The sequence below is a fragment of the Ursus americanus genome, chromosome 23 (genome assembly GCF_024610735.1).
Source record: "Ursus americanus isolate L20-20 chromosome 23, mUrsAme1.1.p, whole genome shotgun sequence".
Lineage (NCBI taxonomy): Eukaryota > Metazoa > Chordata > Mammalia > Carnivora > Ursidae > Ursus > Ursus americanus.
In genome coordinates this window covers 24,837,550-24,855,820 of record NC_142149.1, presented here as the reverse complement: position 1 = coordinate 24,855,820, position 18,271 = coordinate 24,837,550, and the positions used below count along the sequence as shown (strand labels likewise).

General features: G+C 53.2%; 2 protein-coding genes across 13 annotated transcripts in view; both read right to left on the bottom strand.

The window, feature by feature from the left end:
* Positions 1–454: 454 nt before the first annotated feature.
* RSAD1 (radical S-adenosyl methionine domain containing 1) lies at positions 455–12,135 on the bottom strand. Of its 11 annotated transcripts, none has more exons than XR_006775491.2 (10): positions 11,859–12,135; positions 11,322–11,455; positions 11,001–11,205; positions 8,089–8,454; positions 7,866–7,929; positions 7,280–7,427; positions 7,060–7,114; positions 6,619–6,722; positions 6,249–6,437; positions 455–1,275 (listed from the first exon to the last, which is right to left on the bottom strand). XR_006775491.2 is itself a non-coding variant. In XM_087854499.1 (10 exons), exons 1-10 carry the CDS (start codon positions 11,991–11,993, stop codon positions 6,320–6,322), a joined length of 1,224 nt encoding a protein of 407 aa, XP_087710625.1. In that variant the 5' UTR covers positions 11,994–12,135; the 3' UTR covers positions 4,544–6,319. The 11 variants fall into 11 exon arrangements, 6 of the variants coding, with proteins under 6 accessions (XP_087710624.1, XP_087710627.1, XP_087710625.1 ...); XR_015721302.1 differs by lacking the exon at positions 455–1,275 and adding an exon at positions 2,365–2,886; XR_006775490.2 differs by lacking the exon at positions 455–1,275 and adding an exon at positions 2,371–2,506.
* Positions 12,136–12,202: 67 nt separating this feature from the next.
* ACSF2 (acyl-CoA synthetase family member 2) overlaps positions 12,203–18,271 on the bottom strand; it is a 36,094-nt gene continuing 30,025 nt past the window's right edge. Inside the window, exons 11-16 of one of the 2 annotated variants that reach the window (XM_045773113.2) lie at positions 17,004–17,111; positions 15,615–15,766; positions 14,743–14,884; positions 14,545–14,655; positions 14,310–14,378; positions 12,203–13,141 (exon numbers count right to left, since the gene is read on the bottom strand). In XM_045773113.2, the coding sequence (XP_045629069.1) occupies positions 13,121–13,141; positions 14,310–14,378; positions 14,545–14,655; positions 14,743–14,884; positions 15,615–15,766; positions 17,004–17,111 (603 nt within the window). In that variant the 3' untranslated portion in view covers positions 12,203–13,120. Of the gene's footprint in view, positions 13,142–13,713; positions 14,043–14,309; positions 14,379–14,544; positions 14,656–14,742; positions 14,885–15,614; positions 15,767–17,003; positions 17,112–18,271 lie in introns of those variants that run through there. The other variant, XM_045773112.2, reaches the window with a different exon arrangement.

Sequence of the window (18,271 nt, the reverse complement as noted above, 5' to 3'; positions counted from 1 at the left end):
GATAAAATTCTTGGCATGGCGCCTGGCTCACAGCTCTGACTGTACTATATAATGCCAGCACATAGGCACTGTTGGCGGCAGAACCAATGAGAAAAACCCAGGACATGTTGTTGAGTAAAAAAACAGCTTGCAAAATTGGCACATGAATATGATCCCTTTGGTGAGAAATTATTTTTATTTCTACATCTATATGTATACGTATGCACCAAGAGACGTTGTCCAAATGTTAGTAGTGGTAACTTCTGGGTAGTAGAATTTTTGCTTGCTTCTCTACGGTTGAAAAAGAGCATTATTATTTTTCTGAGCAGGAAAATCAAAAAAGAAAAATCTTCTGGAAAACGCTAACAGTTTGCACCAAGAATCATTCGAGCATTCCCGCCCTTTGACCCAAACTCTCTCATTCTTGGGAACTGACCTGAGGAAACAAACGAAACGAAGGAAGAAGCTAAATCCATAAACGCATGAACTGCAGCATGATTTATTGTAGAGGAAAATGGGTAACCACTTAAGTGACTTCCATCAGGGTAATAATCATTAAATTATTCACCCGCTGGAACATTGCGCAACAAAATGGGACAGAGGCCAACTATGTAACAACATGGAACAATGCTTCTGACCCAACGAGAGGCCAGAGGGGCAGATGCAAAATGAGATCCGTGCTGGAGCCCAACTGGGCAAAAATCTTGCACGCATTGGACTGAGGACTGCAAGGGAACACAGGCCAATAAAAACCACTGAATTTGTTGGGGCCACTGATCAGTGGGGACTTTTTTTTTCTTTTTCATTTAGAATTCTAATGTTTCCATAATGTTGTTTGTGTAATAATTTTTTTTTAAAGTGGCTTTAAAAATCCGCTTAGAAAAAAGAAAAGGAAGCAGGGAGAGGAAGATAGGAGGGAGGAGTTCTGCATAAGAGAAATCCAGAGGGGATCTAGAATACAGGGCGACGCTTCCGGCTCGGCCTTCTACCTGGGTGGTCCCGGAGGCGGTGCCCACTTGGCTCCCTGACTTGAGAGGGATCAGATGGACGGAAGGGTTGCCCAAGTTAGGAAGGCAGTTAGCTGATCATAAAGCTGGGGTTGAGGGCTCTTCGGATTGGGATCATCTGGAAAAGTCGATCAGGCTTGCTATTGACGAAATTACAGGGAAATGAGCACCAGTGAGCTGGCCAGAGGGGGATCCAGGCAGGCTTCCGGGCAGGTAGTTTGGCACTGTGTATCCAAAGGACGTGCGTATCCTGAGTCAGCGGTCCCACTTCTTAGGATTCATCCTAAACCTAGGGAAATGGGTCAAGCCAGCGCATAAAAATATTTACCGAAGACGTTCGTCACGGAGCTTATAAAAATAACATTTAAACCCGTTTCACCAAAAAAGGAACTGGAAAACCAAATTCTGGCCTAACCGTGCAGTGGTAAGCTGCGGAGCTGTACTAACAGGGTATAGACACAAATCTGACGAGAGATGCTCGCCACATACGAGGTATGAGGCTTCACAGCCAGACCTAGATGATTCCATTTTTGTAAGACTGTGTGTGTAAACATGCTCATTTGCATATGAGAATTTCAACAGCTACATACCAGAATCCAGACGGTAATTCATCTTTGAATGGTGGGATTATAGATTGTATCAGCCCGTGTGGTCTGAGTTACGCTGCAGTGACACCCCGAAAACCTATCAATTTCCAACAACAAATGATAATTCCTCATTCCTGCTTATTATGTCTGTTGTGGTCGGCCCCACCTCTGCCCCCAGCTTCACTCTGGGACCCAGACTGACAGTCCCTACCTGAACATGGCAGGCCTCTGTGGCAGAGGGAGGAGACAGCGGCCCACCCGTGGGCTCTTACAGACGGTGCCAGGCCCCTGTCTTGGCCCCCCTCTGCCCCCGCCCCCCGGGTCCAACTGGGCAGGCACAGCCTCTCCCGAGGGTCCTCAGGGAGGGGCACTCAAGGAGGCTAGGAGGCATTTTGAACAATGAATGCAATCTACCAGGCCAGTTACTGCCCCCTTGTCCCAGTCTGTTTGGGTTGCTGTAACAAAAATACCGTAGGCCGGGTGGCTTAAACGATAACTATTTATTGCTCAGTTCTGGAGGTGGGGAAGTCCCAGATCAGGATGCCAGCAGATCTGGGGTCTGGTGAGGGGCCACTTCCCCGTCTGCAGACATCCATCTTCTCTCCATGTCCTCATGTGGTGGAAGGAGCCGGGGAGTCCTCTGCGGCCTCTTTTAGAAAGGCACTGAGGCTCCACCGTCGTGACCTAGTCACGGCCCCAAGGTCCCACCTCCTAATACCATCACACTGGGGATTCGGTTTCCAGGTATGAATTCTTGGGGGCGGGGAGCCACAAACACCGACTCTACAGCAATCCTATTATTTCAATAATAGGATTTTCTTTGCAGCATGAAGTCCTGTCCCAGGAAGTCGATGGCCTCACTGCTGGAGCCTCTTTGGGAGGGAAAACAGAGACACCAAGTCCTGGCACTGGGCAGACATAGCAGCTGCAAGCCTGAGGCAGAGAGGCCAGAAAGCAGTCAGTAATCCGCCTAATTTAAGAGACAGGTTAACCGTCCTGTTACAGAACAATGATATGACAGAAAGTTCTGGATGTCCAGAAGTGTGACGCCAGGTCTGCTACTAACTCCTCATACGACTTGAGTCAAGAATCTCTCCGAATGTCCCCATATGTAAAATGGAAATTAACATAGCTGCCCCAGGGTGTGGGGGGGGGAGTGCTGGGTGGCTCAGTCGGTTAAGCAGCTGCCTTTAGCTCAGGTCATAATCTCAGGGTCCTGGGATCGAGCCCCACATCAGGCTCCTTGCTCAGCGGGGAGCCTGCTTCTCCCCTGCCTGCTGCTCCCCATGCTTGCGCTTGCTCTCTCCCTCTCTCTGTGTCAAATAATTAAAAAAAAAAAAATCTTAAATAAATAAATAAAATAAAATAAAATAGCTGCCCCAGGGGCACCGGGCTGGCTCAGTTGGTAAAGCATGTGGCTCTCAATCTCAGGGTCTTGAGGTTGAGCCTCATGTTGGGGGTAGAGCCTGCTTAAAATAAAATAAGTTAAAAAATAAAAAAATAAAAATAAAAAATTTAAAAATTTTAAGTAATAAAATAAATAAAAACAAAACAAAGCAAAATAAAATAAAATAGCCGTCCTGCCTATTTCACACTGCTCGGTGGGGGATGGGACAACTCAGTAAGGCTTAACACTGTAATAGTCTTGCACGTGGAAGGTTTGGTCCTTCGTGTTGTAACCATACACTCAGACGTATTCATTTTTCCGGCTCCTCTCATCACTTCGTCCCCAAAGTGGCTTCTTATCCCCTTTTATTTGTGTTCCTGTGCTTTCAGCAGGGCGGGTGAAAAGATGACAATCGAAGCCTCGATAGGGAGGAGGAGAACCCCTCTGATGGATGAGCCACGGAAGGCCCAGGACGCAGAGGGAAGGGCCCCACTCCACTGTGTCATGTTGGCAAGCAGCCATGTCCCCCTTGTTCCTCCTGACCTCAGCCTCTCAGGATGGAAGGCAGGAGACGTCAGGGCTTCCCAAACTGGCCTGCTCATTAGAGCTGCTTAGGAAGCATTTAAAAGCTAGCTGCCTGGGCTGCACATCCCGGAGATTCTGATTCAGCTGCTGAGGGTGGGATGAGGTCGAGTCCCAGAAGGTGACCCGTGCCGCCCCCACCAGACTCTGGCTCCTGTCCCAGCCCTCTGCGCCGGCCTCGTGAGGCGCCCCAGCAGGGAGGGCCCAGACATCTTGGGTGGCACGAGCCCTGGCAGCTGGGAGAAACCCGAGTGCGCCTTGGTTATCAGATGGTGCACCTGCCCCCCCCCCCCGCACCCCGTGCTCACTTCTTCAATATCGAGATCAGGGGAAGGCTCGGGAAGAAAGGCTCCCCCCCCCCCCCAGTAGCACAGCTCACCCTGCCAGCTGCCCCAGGGCCCAAGGAGGGAGTAAAAAAACATAGATGCCCTTTCCAGTTCCCGGCCCTTCAGAACCAAATACACTGCAGGCTTCCATAGCCTGCCTGCCCATCTTTACCGATAACCCTGGACTTTATCTCTCGACGCATCTGTCAACATGGCAGTGAGTTCCTCGAGGGCTGGGATGGGTCTTATTCCTCTCCGCACACCATTAGTGCTTGCTGAATATTTCATGAATAAAGGAGAGGTAGTAACACTAACCATGTTACCACAGGTTCAAAGGAGGACTGATACTCACACCCACTAGGGACCCAGGGAACGCACATGCTCCCACCTCTGGGGGTGGTGGTGGAGGGAACCCCATCCTTAGTCACCCAGCCAGAGGCTGAGCTTAGCAGGCCCAGAGGAGCACATGCACTAAATAACTTCTGACATCACAGGACCCTTCGATATGCTAAGGGAAGAAAGTGACAGAGCCTCTTCACAGGAAAACGCCCCTTTCGTTCTCTCTCTCCCCCTCAACCCTGTCTGTCTTTCTCACATACACACACACCCTGCATACAATTTCTAGGTTGAGTTTCAGCCTTTTAAAACAAAGCAAAACAAAACAAAACAAAAACAAAAAAAGGAAAGCTCTTTTCTTATGGATGAATGCCAGTTACAAACGTAGACAGGATGTTAGAGTCAGGAATGAACGCTGTGCACTTCCCCACGTGGTCACTGGTTTCGGTAAGGATCGGCAGTGAATGCTAACGTCGTCGCAGCCATGAGTGTCAGGGAACAGGGCATTTGTGTGGTCTCAAGGTATCACCTACTGATGATCTAGTCCTTTCCCAGGAAACAATGTACTTGGATGATGGGCAAACTGGGCATCCGCCCCCTTAGGCAAGTGGTCAAAATCAGTATTACTGAGAGTGGGCTGACCTGGCACTATGTACCTTGAGCCACACAATATCTATACGTCCTCTTGCCAAAAGTATTTCACCTAAACCCAATCATTAGCAAACAGATACACCCAGAATGTGGGACATTCTGTAAGACACGTGGCCTTGATGCTAAAAAATCCAGTGTCATAAAAATAAACAAAAAGGAAGGAGGCTTTTTAAAAAAAAAAAGACCAAACAGACATAACAGCCAAAAGCAAAGCATAAGACGTCATGGGAGCCTGTGTCCCTGCCCTCCCCTCCGCCCCCCCGGCCGAGCCAAGGAGGTTTATGGTGTTTTGGAGACATTTGGGGAAATCTGAAAAGGACCGCACACTGTTGCATGAACATACACTTTCTCAGGTTGGCCGCGGTGCCATTGCTACATAGGAGAATGTTCTTTTTCTTAGGAGATACAAGCTAAAATGTTTGATGTCTACACCATTCTTTCAAATGGTGCAGCAAAGAAAAAGAAAGAAAGAGCGAGCTAGCTAGCTATTCAAAGGTAAAGTAAATGTGGCCAAAAATCTAGCAATCAGTAACTCTACAGGCTGAGCACAAAGTCTGGAAACATGGCTATTTTCTTTTTTTACAGGTCGAAGATGTCCTTGGTGACATTATGAATGCTTGCTCTTTCCACACTGTACAAACACCCTGCAGCGAAGCCTATGTGCTTTACATTGAACAACGCTTTTAACTTTTCTGTAGGCTTAAAATCTTTCAAAATGGAATGTCCAGTGGGGGAAGGAATCTCAGCCCTAGACTAAGCCTCGGGCCCCCAAATCAGGATTCTACCCTCCAGGGAAGGAGGCCGGACAAAGGAGAAGACCAAGGTCAAGGCAGGCTCACTGGGTTTGTTAAGCTGTTTAAATAAAACCAGGCAAACGTTTCTGTAGGGAAAAGGCCAGGGGAAAATTACCGGGCTCTGGGTGTTCCTGAATTCTCCTCCCCTCCCCTTTCCCTGCGTAGCTCCCCCCATCTTCACTCTCTCGAGGGAAGGGCTGCAGAGGGGAGGGGAGCGGGGGAAGCAGGAGGGTCTGTGAGGCTCTGGCACCCCAGACATAACCTGCTTGCCCAAAGAGAGAGGGTAAGGCCTGCTCTGCTCTTTCAGGCCGCTATACTGGATGTAGGCACGGATCCACCAGCACAGGTCAGGCCCTCTATGTCCCTGCCCTATGTCGTAGGGGCTAGAAGCCTGAGAGCTAGAGTTCTCAGAATCTCTTGCCGGCCAGGATTTGCTTTAGAGCCCACTAATGAGAGGCACTTCCAGAAACCATTACTCCATCTCTGGCAGAACTGACCTGATGCCAGTTCCCAAACCAGAAATATCCTCCCATGCACCTCGCTATAGCCATGCCCCTAGGGATGCCAAGGCCAGGCAACGACCAGCACTGAGACAGCACCTGCCAGTGGAGAGTGTCAGTCCTGCCCCCAAAGACCACCTGGCCTGGTCCTGGGACACACGAACGTCTGGTCATCCTCCTTGCACAGGGGAGGGGGTTCTCTGTTGCCAGGCCTCTTGGAGTCGAGGCAGGAGGGTCAGCAACAGAGAGTCTAGCACAGCCAGACCCTCCCAGGAACACCGAAGACCCCTGGAAAAGCAAGAGGCCTGGGTGTGACCGCCTCATCTTACCAACTTCAATCCTCACCCGCCAGCAGTACGAGGCTCCCAGCACCCTCTGGCCCCTCCTCGTCGCTCCTTCTCACTCCTGGGCCTGTGGGTCTGTAGTCAGGGCTCCCTGGGCCCCCTGGCACCCGCCCCCCACGACACACCTGTGATCCAGCAGCAGCAGGCCCTGTGCTAGCAGTGCCTTCACCTCCTGGCTTGCTCCAAACACGTCCCATAGGCTCAGCTGGGGCTCAAACTGCTGCCAGTGCTGGGAAACCAGAAGGGTGAGGCGTGCAGAGACCACGGCGGCTAGCTGACCAGGGTACTCTGGTCACATGTCTGGGGGTGTGGTGAAGGGCAAGGGAGGGTCTGGTCTGCACAGGGATCGCCACAGCTGACTCATGCACATCTAGTCCAGGGGTCTCACCACCGCCCCACCCTGTCCACTGTTTCTGCCCATCAGGCCTTGGCTGGGCCAAGGCCAACCTCCAGCTGCTCATCCCAGAGGACTAGATGTTCATCTGTGTGCGTGCACAGAAGGGAGAGCGATTCTGCAAGACTCAGGAGAAGGAAGCGGTGTGCCACGGCCCCCCCAGCCCCCTTACCTGGTGAGTGATCCCCACGTCTGTACGTAGCCCCATGGCCAAAACTTCCTCTAGCCTGAGAGAAAAATCATCAGGGTATCTTGGAGAGGAGACCTGGGCCTCCCCCTTTCTTAACACACATATAAGGACATATGGGGAGGGAGGGGGCAGGGCATGGCAGGAAGCAAAGATGCACACATGGGGACAGCTCAGGGGATGCAGGCCCCCCTCAGATGCTCACAGCTCCAGCTGGCCCAGGGGGACACGCCTCCGGGTGCCGTGTCCAAACAGCATCACCTCTTTCATCCAGTTGTCCGGCTCCAGGGTCTGGATCCGCGCCTCCCGGGTGTGGCCCCCGGCCCCCTGGGGCACAAATCGCCCATGGGCCCCTGGCAACATCAAGGCCCACCCCCACTTTAGTAGCAGCGAATGCTCCGTGCTCACCAGATGCTGGATCAGTGGTTCTCAAAATGTGGTCCCTGGACAAACAGCATCTAATACGCTAGAAATGTAAATCCTTGGGCCCTACGCCAACTAAGCCCGTCCAATGAGAAATTCTGGACGTGGGGCCCAGCGATCTGCGTTTTAAGAAGCCCTCCAGGTGAGGTGATGCTGATGCCCGCTAACCACTGAGAACCGCGGTGCCAGGCGCTTCACCCAGCATCTCAAAATCCATCCTCCACAGCTCTACAAAGTAGGTGTTCTTTCTTGCTGCACTTCATGCAGAAGGAAACAGAGGCTTGGAGAGGTTAATAAGGGGCCCAAGACCACACAGCCGTGACATTCTGCTCCTAAGTCATCCCTTCTTCGGTTCACAGGGGACTCACCGGGCCCAACGCCAAGGTACTGACCGCACTGCCAGTAAGTCCAATTGTGGGTACTGAGCGCCCCCTGCGGGGAGGGAGGGAACAGTCCGGTCAGCGTGACAAAGGCGGGCCCCTTTCTGCTCAGGTAAGGGGCACCTGGTTAGAAGGTCCTAGCTCAGAGCAGCCGGCAGAAACCCCCGCTCCTGCCTGCTCCCCAGCTTCAGCCATCGGCCCCAGGACTTACATTCCTGGCGAAGTTGGAGACCTCATACTGGCGGAAGCCGACCTCCCGGAGCATGGCCCGTCCCTCCTGGTACATCTCAGCAGCGAGCTCCGGGTCAGGGGCAGGAAGGGCGCCCCGCTGCACCTGGGTGAAGAGTGCGGTGCCCCGCTCCAGGGTCAGCTGGTAGAGGGAGAGGTGGTCGTCACAGCAGCCCAGCAGTGTCCGCAGCTGCCCGAGCCACGGCCCCACCTGCTGTGCGGGCAGCCCCAGCATCAGGTCCACAGACACGCGGCCAGGGAAGAGGCGCCGCGCCTCTGCCAGTGTCTGGAGAGCATCGCGGGCCGAGTGCGTCCGCCCCAGCAGCTGGAGCTCAGTGTCATCCAGGGACTAAGGAGAGAGGGTCAGGTATAAGCACGGAGGCCAGCTCAGAGGCAGACGGGAACATGCGACCGACCTTACTGAGGACAGACACACAGGACACAGCAGGGAGCCGGTAGGCCACGGTCTAGCCACGACCAAGGGTTACAACTCACTGTGTGCAAAGCATGTTTAAACAACGTGTAATGTATCCTTACAATCCTCCAACTTTAGCTCTATTTTATAGATAAGAAAACTAAGGTTTAGAAATCTTAAATAGGGACGCCTGGGTGACTCAGTTGGTTAAGTATCTGCCTTGATCCCAGGATCCTGGGATCCCCCCCACCCCGATCATGCCTGTTCTCTCAGATAAGTAAAGTCTTTTATAAAAAAAAAAAAAAGCCAAGTAACTTGCCCAAGGTCATGCAAAGGCAAAGTCAGACTTGGAATTTAGGACTGACTCCGGAGCCGAGAGTGCTTTTCAATTTTGCTTTTTGAAACATACTTTAAACCTCTAGAAAAATTGAAAGAAGAGTACAATAAACCCCTTCATTTAGATTCACCAAATAACATTTTGCCATATTCGCTTTGTCTCTAAATATACACGTATGTGATTACAATGTTGAATCATCTGACAGTAAGTTATAGGCCAGCACTGACCAAAAGAATTTTCTGGGTTGACAGAGATGTTCTCTATCTGCACTGTCCAATACAGTAGACACTCACCACATGTGGCTATTTAGTTTTAAGTTAGTTAAATGTCAATAATCATATTCCAAGCGTTTACTGACACGCGGTCAGTGGCCACCGTACGGTTAGTGCAGACACAGAACATTTTCGTAGACCATGCTAGCCACTGACCACATGCTAGTGAGCACTGGCAGTGCGGTTGCTTTAATGCAATTAACTTAAACACTGTACCCCTGTACCCCTAAATACGAAAGAGCGCATTTCCTAAGAACAAGGACAATCTCTTACATAACCACAATCCAATTATAGAGTTCAGGAAATGTAACACTGACACGACACCATTATCTAATACAGAGTCATAGTCAAAGTTGTCCCAATAATGTCCACTGTAGTAACTTCCCCTTCCCACCCGAATCCAGGATCCAACTGGGTCACACATTGCAGTCAGCTCTCATTGTCCCTTTCATCTCTTTGAATCTAGATACTCAGCCTTTGTCTTTCACGACATGACATTTTTGAAGAATACAGGCCAGTTTTTAAAATGGCTCTTAATAAGTTCTAGAGACTTACTGCGCAATGCTGGGCTTATAGTTAATGATACCATTCTGTACACTAAAAAATGTGTTAAGAGGGTAGACTGATCTCAGGTTATCTGTTCTTACCGCAAAAAAAGTCTTTTTTCAAAAGTTTGTTTGTTTATTTATTATTTATTTATTTAAGTAATCTCTACTGTGGGGTAGACCCTGAGACTAAGAGTCACACACTCCACTGACTGAGCCAGCTAGGCGCCCCCCAAACGTCTTTGAATTTAGATTTACCTGATGGTTCCTCACAATTAGATTTAAGATATGCATTTGGGGGGCGCCTGGGTGGCACAGCGGTTAAAGCGTCTGCCTTCGGCTCAGGGCGTGGTCCCGGCGTTCCGGGTTCGAGCCCCACGTCAGGCTCCTCCTCTATGAGCCTGCTTCTTCCTCTCCCACTCCCCCTGCTTGTGTTCCCTCTCTCGCTGGCTGTCTCTATCTCTGTCGAATAAATAAATAAAAAATCTTTAAAAAAAAAAAAAAAAGATATGCATTTGGGGCCAGAATATCTCAAAAACGATGTGTCCTTTTCAGTATAGCCCATCAGGACAAAGCTCTGACCCCAAACTCTATGGTGAGTGGTAGATGTATTAGAAGGGTAGACGATACCGCATATGAAAATACCAGGTGTCAATCTCAAAAGAATGTTTCTCCCCTACCTAAAAACCTTCAACAAATCCCTTATCACCACTAGGCAAAACCCCAAGCTCCCTAGTATGATGCTCAAGGCTTTTGGGCCCTACCTTGCAGCCTTGCCTCCAGCTTTCCAGTGACAGAATGACTCATAGCTCCCCAGAACGTGCAAGACTCTTCCATATCCTGTGTCTTTTCCTCCCACACCCTCTCTCCTTGGAAGTCCTCCTCATTCAAAGATCACCTCCTCCAGAAAGGTGTCCAGGATTTCATCAGACTGAGATGCCTGTACTCTGAAAGCCTTTTGTTGAGACACCCTTTATTGGCAGCCTTTACCATGCTGCAATGATCGGATGACCTGTCTGCCTCCTCCTGTGTCTCCAATCATGTAACAAAAATGATTGTCTACTCTGTGCCATGCACTATGGTGGGTACTTGGAATACTGTGATTAAAAAAAGAAATTGGCATGCATGATCCCTGCCTCATGGAGCCTTGGTCTAGCACCGCAGCAATTAAGTAGTTACAAGTGTCACCATACACTTGCCAGTGCCTACTGGGCCCTGGCACCCGGAGGAGCTAAATAAATGTTTGCCCAATTAATGAATGTGACCAAAGGAGAGCCAGCACTGAAGGTCTGGGTGCCCTGGGATGTGGTCAGTGAGATGGGTTACCTGGAGGCCGATGGACAATCTGTTGACCCCTGCTGCCCCAAAAGCTGCCAGCCTGGAGCCTGGGGCTGAAGTGGGGTTGGCCTCCAATGTGACCTCGGAGTCTGCAGGCAGGTGACTTATCTGGTCCACCGCCTCCAGGACAGCGGCCACGGTGTTGGGACTGGCCAGACTGGGGGTGCCCCCACCAAAGAATACAGATTCCACCCTAGGAAAGAGGATGGAGAAGATGAGACCTGGGAGAGCCCTCCAGGATGCCTGCACTGGTCCTATCTACTCTCTCCAAACAACTTCCAAGACCCCGCCTACAGCCTCAGTACCGACCTCTGCACCCCGCTGAGTCGCAGCAGCGTCTGTGCCTCAGTCACCAGACAGCTCCGCATTGCTGCCTCCTCCACGCCGCGGGGTATGTATTTGTTGAAATTGCAGTAACTGCAACGCTTCTCACAGTACGGCCACTGGGGGGCAGGGGTGGATAAGCGGGGCGAGGGGCGATCCAGCGGCCCTGGCCCCTTGCAGGATTTCGTCGCACACATCCCCATCCCCAAGTGATCAACAGCGGCTACACCATCCAAGCCACAAAACTCCCCAAAGCAGGTGGGACCGGGAATATTAAGCCCACTTCATTAGGAGAAAACTGAAGCTCAGAGGGAAATTACTCGGTCAAGGTCACTGAACTGGTGAGCACCAGAGACTTCAGATCTCCGACCCAGGGCATTTCTTTGCCATGGCACCGCGTCCCGTCCCAGACTCGTCTGCGGGCCCAGATAGACGGAGGTGGCTTCCTTGCGCTATCAGCCGCCACGTGGGCTCCGGCCCCCCGCCCCTGCGCCCCGCGAGCTCCGCCCGCGCCCCACTCACGTGCACGTAAAGCGCCGCGCGCGAGCCCGGAGGCGCACGACTGGGGGATCCTCTCGGGGCCTCCGCGTGGCGGCGTCTCTGGGCCATTTTGACCGCGGCAGCCCAGCCGCGGGCCCGGGCCGCAGGGAGCGCCATGGCGCCCGCTGCGGCGGGGAGTGGCCGGGGCGCCGGGAGATCCGGCACACACGCCCCGGGGCGCCCGGTAGTGCGCGGAGCCGGGCCAGCTGGGCCGCCCCGGCGGAAGGAAGAGGGGCTGCGTGACCGCGCGCCGCGTCCCCGGCCCGGCCGGCCGGGCCCGGGGCCTCGTTGCTGCGGCGCCACCTGCTGGGCGCGGACGCGCTCTCCGCAGCGCCTGTCCGTCCTTTCCAGGTGGGGGCTGGGGGCTGTGGGCTGAGCCGCCGTCCTTTCTTCACCCTGTACAAGGGCGAGTTCCCCGACCCATCCAGGAATTCTTAGTCCGTTCAATCAGTTCCTTCACATTTTATGTGCCTGGCTCAGGGCTGGGCACTGCGGACACCTAAATGCATAAAACCAGGTCGCAGTCCAGGAGCTTTAAGACAGAGAGGCAAACCAACAGGAGACAGCGGGCGACCTGCTGGATACCAGGGCAGTGTGCTCTGTGCTGTGTGACCGGTCTATTACAAGGGCCGTGGAGTCAGTGGCGGAAGGAGAGGGCACCTTGGACTGGATGTTGAAGGTGCAGAAATTCCCAGGGGCAGCCGGCTTGGCCGGGAGAGTATGCTGTTATCTCCTGGGTCGGGCCAATCTGGGCACCCGGGGGGAAGAGTCAAAGATGGTGTACGTAGGAGAGACGGGGTGCAGGTAAAAGGCTGGGGAAGCGGGCACCTGAAGAACTGTTTGATAAAGTGGAAAGATCATGGGCTTTGGAACCAGACATCTGGGTTCTAATTCCAGCTGTGTGGTCTTGGGTAAGAATCTGAACCTCTCTGAGTTTCCAGTTTCACCATTTGTGACATGGGGCTAGTACCTCCTTGGTAGGGTTGTTGGAAAAATTTCAAGAGAAAATGCATATGAAAGCACCTAGCATAGTGCCAGGCACTGGGAGCATCTTAAGCTTCTGTTGACCTTCTGAGAAGTAAAGAGGAGGCTGCTGTTGGAGGGGGCAGACATACTGGGAGGTAAGTACTGAAAGCAGCAGGAAAGTTTTGGCCTCTGTGAACCGGAAACTGATGTGCCTTATGGAACCCAGCTGTTTTTATTTCTTGGGTCAAGCTCCAGCATGCTCGATCTGGCCCAGCCCGTCAAGGAAGCCCCAGGTTCATCTATTAAAAAAAAAAAAAATTGGGTTGGTTTTGGGGTAGGGGAATAACAGGATGTGGGATGATAGCTAAAGGGTATGGAGTTTTTTTTTAAGGTAATGAAGATGTTTAAAATGGACTTCGAGAAACAAATGTAACATTGTGTGTCAACTATACTCCAATGAAAAAAATTGACTTGGGGATGACTGCACATATCTATGAATATACTAAAAACCATTGAATAGGATACTTTAAACGGGTGAATTGGATGGCATGTGCAATTTTATCTTAATAAAGCATTTATTTTTTTAAAGATTTTATTTATTTATTTATTTATTAGAAAGAGAGAGAGCGCGCGCAAAAGTTGGGGGGAGGGGCAGAGAGAGAGGGAGAGCAGACTCCCTGCTGAGCAGGGAGCCCGGTGCGGGCTCAATCCCAGGACCCCAGATCATGACCTGAGCCCCAGATCATGACCTGAGCCGAAGGCAGATGCTTAACTGACTGAGCCACCCAGGCGCCCCAGCTTTTATTGTTTTAAAAGGAATACTTCTTGTTGGACTAATCTGACAACACTGTGAAAAACCAATGAGTATACCTTTAAAAAAAAAAACTGGGTTGGTATCTCAAAGGTATAGAATGAGGATTAAATTAAGTAGATAATGCAGCCAAAGTGCTTAGCATCATCGTGACAAGGAACGGGAGGTCTGAAAGTGCCTCCTCCCTTCTCCATCCCATAGCAGCTGCCAAGAGAGCACCCCAGCAAGAGCCCAACCAAAGAAAACAGAGAAGCTCTTTATGCCAAATCACAAAGACAGACGGGAATGTGGGGGAAGGGCGGAGAGGGCCTGGGAGGACCCCCCCCCCAATCCCTTATTCACAGGTTTAGATGTTGTTCCATCTGCTCTCGAAGTTTGAATTTCTGAATCTAGAGGAAAAAGAACAGTGAGAGCCAGGCTCGGGCCTCTGCCAGCAATGGTGACCAACTGGCTTGGTTTGCCTGAGACTGAGGAGTTTCTTAGGGTAAAACCAGGAAATTTGGGGACAAACAAGGATGAGCTACTTAGTCACCCTACTGCCAGCCTCTGGACGGCTCTTCTGCCAACCGCTGAGGGAGGCATAGGTGGGGCCACCTAAGCCTTCTGGGAACCTAGGAGCCCAGGCCACCCTGCCCTTCTCTGGTCCCTTTACACACCTTTCCTGAGACGGTGAGGGGGTAGTTTGTGACAAACACGACATAGCGGGGAATCTTGAAGTGGGAGATCTGCAGACCAGAGGGAGATAAAGCGTGAGGCTGGGCGAGGTCATAGGTTTAGGGAGATGGGGTGCAGCTGAAGACTGGGACAGTGGGACCATGGGCTGGCTGGCTGGCAGGGAGAGAGGGTTGAAGAACAAAGCAACATCAGCTTGGGGCGGGTTGAGGCTCCCACCTTCCCTTTGCAGAAAGCCTTGATCTCCTCCTCCGTAGTCTTCTCCCCCTTCTTCAGGCGAATGCAGGCACAGATCTCCTCCCCCATCCGGTCATCCTTCACTCCGACCACCTTCCCGAGCCAGAGCCAGATGTTAGATGTTGCCATGCCCATCCCCGGTTCCTGCTCCTGGGGGCTCACCTGGGCTGGGTGCCTCACCTGCACTTCCTGCACCTGCGGGTGTGTGTGAAAGAAGTCCTCGAGCTCCGCGGGGTAGATGTTCTCACCGCCCCGGATGATCATATCCTTGGAGCGGCCCACGATCTTGCAGAAGCCCTGATCGTCCATCACGGCGATGTCTCTGCGAGGAAAGCCCAGGAATGGCCTCTCAGCTCTGCTTTCTCTGACTGGCTCGCTCCCTTATTCATCGAACATTTATTGAGCACCTACTGTGTGTCTCTACTGCTCTAGAGTCTGGGGGAACGTGGCATGAACAAGACATTCTGTATATATGCTTTTCATGGCAGGCTTTTTTTTTTTTTTTTTTTTTTTTTAATCATTCAGGTCTCAGTTCAAGCATGTCCACCTTATAGAGGCTTTCTCTGACGCCCCCCCCCCCCCAAATCTAAGAGAAGCGGCCCTTTCCACCACTGCCACTTTCCTTCCTCTGACCCTTTTTCACCGTCTTCGTGGTGTTTGGACATGTGGAAAGTAAGAGCAGGACCCTCCTCATCTTGCCTCCCCTCGGGCCGCCAGGGTCCAGAAGGGCGCCGGCACTGGGAGGTGCGCGGTAAGAACTCGTTTAGCGGACAGATGAGCGAGTCTTGGCTCACATTTTGCAGACACCAGCGTAGAGCCCTGTCCTAGGCACTCTCGTCCATACTGCGTTTGAGCCTTCAGGGGCCCTGTGCAGAGGGCATGGTCGTCCCCATTTCACCCATGTTGGAAATTAAGTCTCGAAGGTGTGAAGGGGCCATCTTGACAAACACGTTCTCCCTCTTTTAGTTTAACGTTTCCAGCTCAGCCTCAGATCACCAACCCCCTCCCCACCCCAGCCCCAGCCTTTCCGCGGCCCCCAGCTGCCTCCTCACCCTGTCCGGTACCACTTGTCCTGTCCAATCGTCTCCTCGGTCTTCTGGGGCTCACCCCAGTAGCCCAGCATGACGCAGTACCCTCGGATGTACAGCTCCCCGGGCGTGTTCAGCTCGGCCAGCGTCCCCGTCTTCATGTTCACGATCTGGGCCTGGGACCGGGCAGCCTCAAGCTGGGGCCTCCTGCCCCCTCACCTCAGGATGGGGGGAGCCCTCGGGGACGGCTTTGCCTTCCCACCCCCTGGCTCTGCCCATCCCAATGCAGGGAAGGGAGACAAAGACTGGAGTGGATCCACCACCAGCCAGACACCTGAGCTGGGCTGGAAGAACGGCCCGGGCAAGGAGGCGCGGGGGAAGCGGAGGGAGTGGCAGCTGACGCCGAGGATGAGGCCTGGGGAGGGCCAGGCCAGTTGAAGGATTACAAACTGTGCAGAAGAGAAGGGAGTCTCCTCTTATTTCCCATTAAGCAGCAAGTAAAGAAGCCAAAGAGGTGGTGTGGCAGGGCCATGTGAACAGGAGGAGGCAGAGAGGCAGAGTCTGAGAGCCCTAGTAGAGAAAGGAGCCACAGCCAACGTGCAAGAAAAGCCTAGTCGGTGTGCCTCGGTGTGTGCCTCTGTGCAATGGGGAGAACTCCGCTCGCCCCTGTCTACCTTGCAGGTGGGCATCCCGGCGAGGGGCAGTGACACGGTCAGACACCTGGGAAGGGGCTCATGTCACTGCACACTCACTCCACGGAGCGGGGCAGGAGAGGTCTGCACCGGGATGGGTGAGCCTCCGGGGAAGGGCTGCGTGGGCAGCGACCGCAGAGGGGCCAAGGCACAAGAAGACAGGGGAACCAGGTGCAGGCTGGCGTCAAGCACCAGCGTTGGGGCAGGCAGGGAGCCACGGCGGGGAATTTCAGAGGGAGACATGCTCTGGGTCAGCCTTCCAGGTGCAAGGGGCCCTTGGAGGGACAGGCAGCTTGGGAAATGGAGTGTTTATGCCAAGCAAACAGAGGAGCTCTGCGGAAGGCGGGGCGGGGCAGGGGGAGGCGTATGGGAGAGAAAGAGCTGTGTAGGAAAAATCTCTGTGCTCTGGCTCCTCTTTGAGGCTGTCCTGGCTGCCCTGGGACAGACAGCAGGGCTTGGCAAAAACACACCTCAGACAGGAAGGGAGGCTGCGGAGTTCAGCGGGCGGCCGCTCACGGCCAATGCCCCAGCGCTTCCCTCTCAGGCCTCAGCCCACGGACAAAGCCCCAGGCCAGGCCCGAGGAGGACCTTGCTGCTGGGGGGCTCTCGGCACCTCAAGTGAGTGTATGGCTCTCTAATTGAAAGCAATAGACATCCCCAGGGAATGCACCCGAGTTGAGTGATAGGAGGTGGGGTCCGAAGGGCTGGGGCTGGGGCTCACCTCCGTGTGAGACATAATTCTGCCCACGCTTTCTGCCTTCTGCTCCACGGTGTCCTCGCTGAAGTTCATGAAGGTCACGGGACTGTTCTCAGTGGTTCCGTAAGCCACCTAGAGGATCGGGGAAGGGTGTTTGGAAGGAGCCCTGGGACTGCAGAGGGAAGGGCGAGCTACCCTGGGGGGATGGGAAGGAACCCAGGAGAAAGTGGGAGGTAGCTGAGTGGTGGGAAAAGAGGCGTATGGGCAGAGGTCGGGGTCCAGAGGCAGAAGCACTGGGGTGCTGAGCAGACTAGCTCAACTAGCAGGGGCCCCAGGTCTGAATTAAAATTGACAGCAGGGAAGCCATTCTTCCCTAGCCAGCTCTGTTTCCCTGCTTCCTGGAGCTGCCTCATGCCGGAGCCCGTGGTTCCCTGTGTTACCGATGCCCCAGCCTTCTCTCCCTCAGCCGCAGGCTGTCTTAGCACCCCCTTCCTGATTTCAGACCACAACATCCCCTGCCCCGCCCTTCCATACTGAAGGTCTCATAAACTTGATGAGAAAGCCAGCCCGCCTGGGCCCAGCTGGGAACTGCACGGATACAATCCACCCACCCACCCACCCAAAACCTGGGGTCAATGCTTGGCCTTGGGGTGGGTGATCCCCAAGCTTTGCAGAGTTTCCTGTAAATTTACTTGCATCAAAATTAAAACGTAGCCAAAGCAAGGGTTTAAAAGCCCGTGGCACCCTCACCACCCAACACTTCTAGTGGTTGGAACATCCCGAGCAACAGAAAACCAGAAGCCAGCCTTGGAGGAGCCTAAATACCACCATGGAACATTCTGAGCCAACTATGACCCCCCTCTAGAGGCAATGGGTGAAAATTGCTTAGGAGAGGGGCTAGCTACCCTGTATTCTAGGCGCCAGATCAGCAAAGACAACAGACCTTTGTCCATCCCCCACCCCCCTACTCCCAGTTTCCTCTGTGTTAGCTGGCGCGCTGCTGGGGTCTGACCCCGGCCCTCCCCCTCTCAAACACAGACAACAACCCCTACTGGGCAACCCAGAGCTCAGACCCTGCCTGCCTCCCCTCCCCTTTCCACAAGAATCCCGACACCCGTGGCTGGCAAGTGGACACACAGAGACCTGGTCAGCCGGGGCAGGGCTGCCCACAGGACCTGAGCTGTCCAGGGCTGGTCCCTGGTAGCCAGGACCTGAGCGCCCCCCCCCCCCCGCCCCCCGCCCCCATAGTCCTGGGGCCACTGCCCAGGTGTGGCCTCTGCCAAGTACACCTT

What these genes read in the sequence shown, in the direction of transcription:
- RSAD1 (XM_045773114.2), bottom strand. Translation starts at nt 11,993, where the DNA reads ATGGCGCTCCCTGCGGCCCGGGCCCGCGGCTGGGCTGCCGCGGTCAAA. An exon ending in GATTGTCCATCGGCCTCCAG is followed by an intron (nt 8,455 to 11,000) that starts GTAACCCATCTC and finishes CTCTCTCCTTAG; the next exon opens with TCCCTGGATGACACTGAGCT. An exon ending in CCCCTGGGCCAGCTGGAGCT is followed by an intron (nt 7,115 to 7,279) that starts GTGAGCATCTGA and finishes TTTTTCTCTCAG; the next exon opens with GCTAGAGGAAGTTTTGGCCA.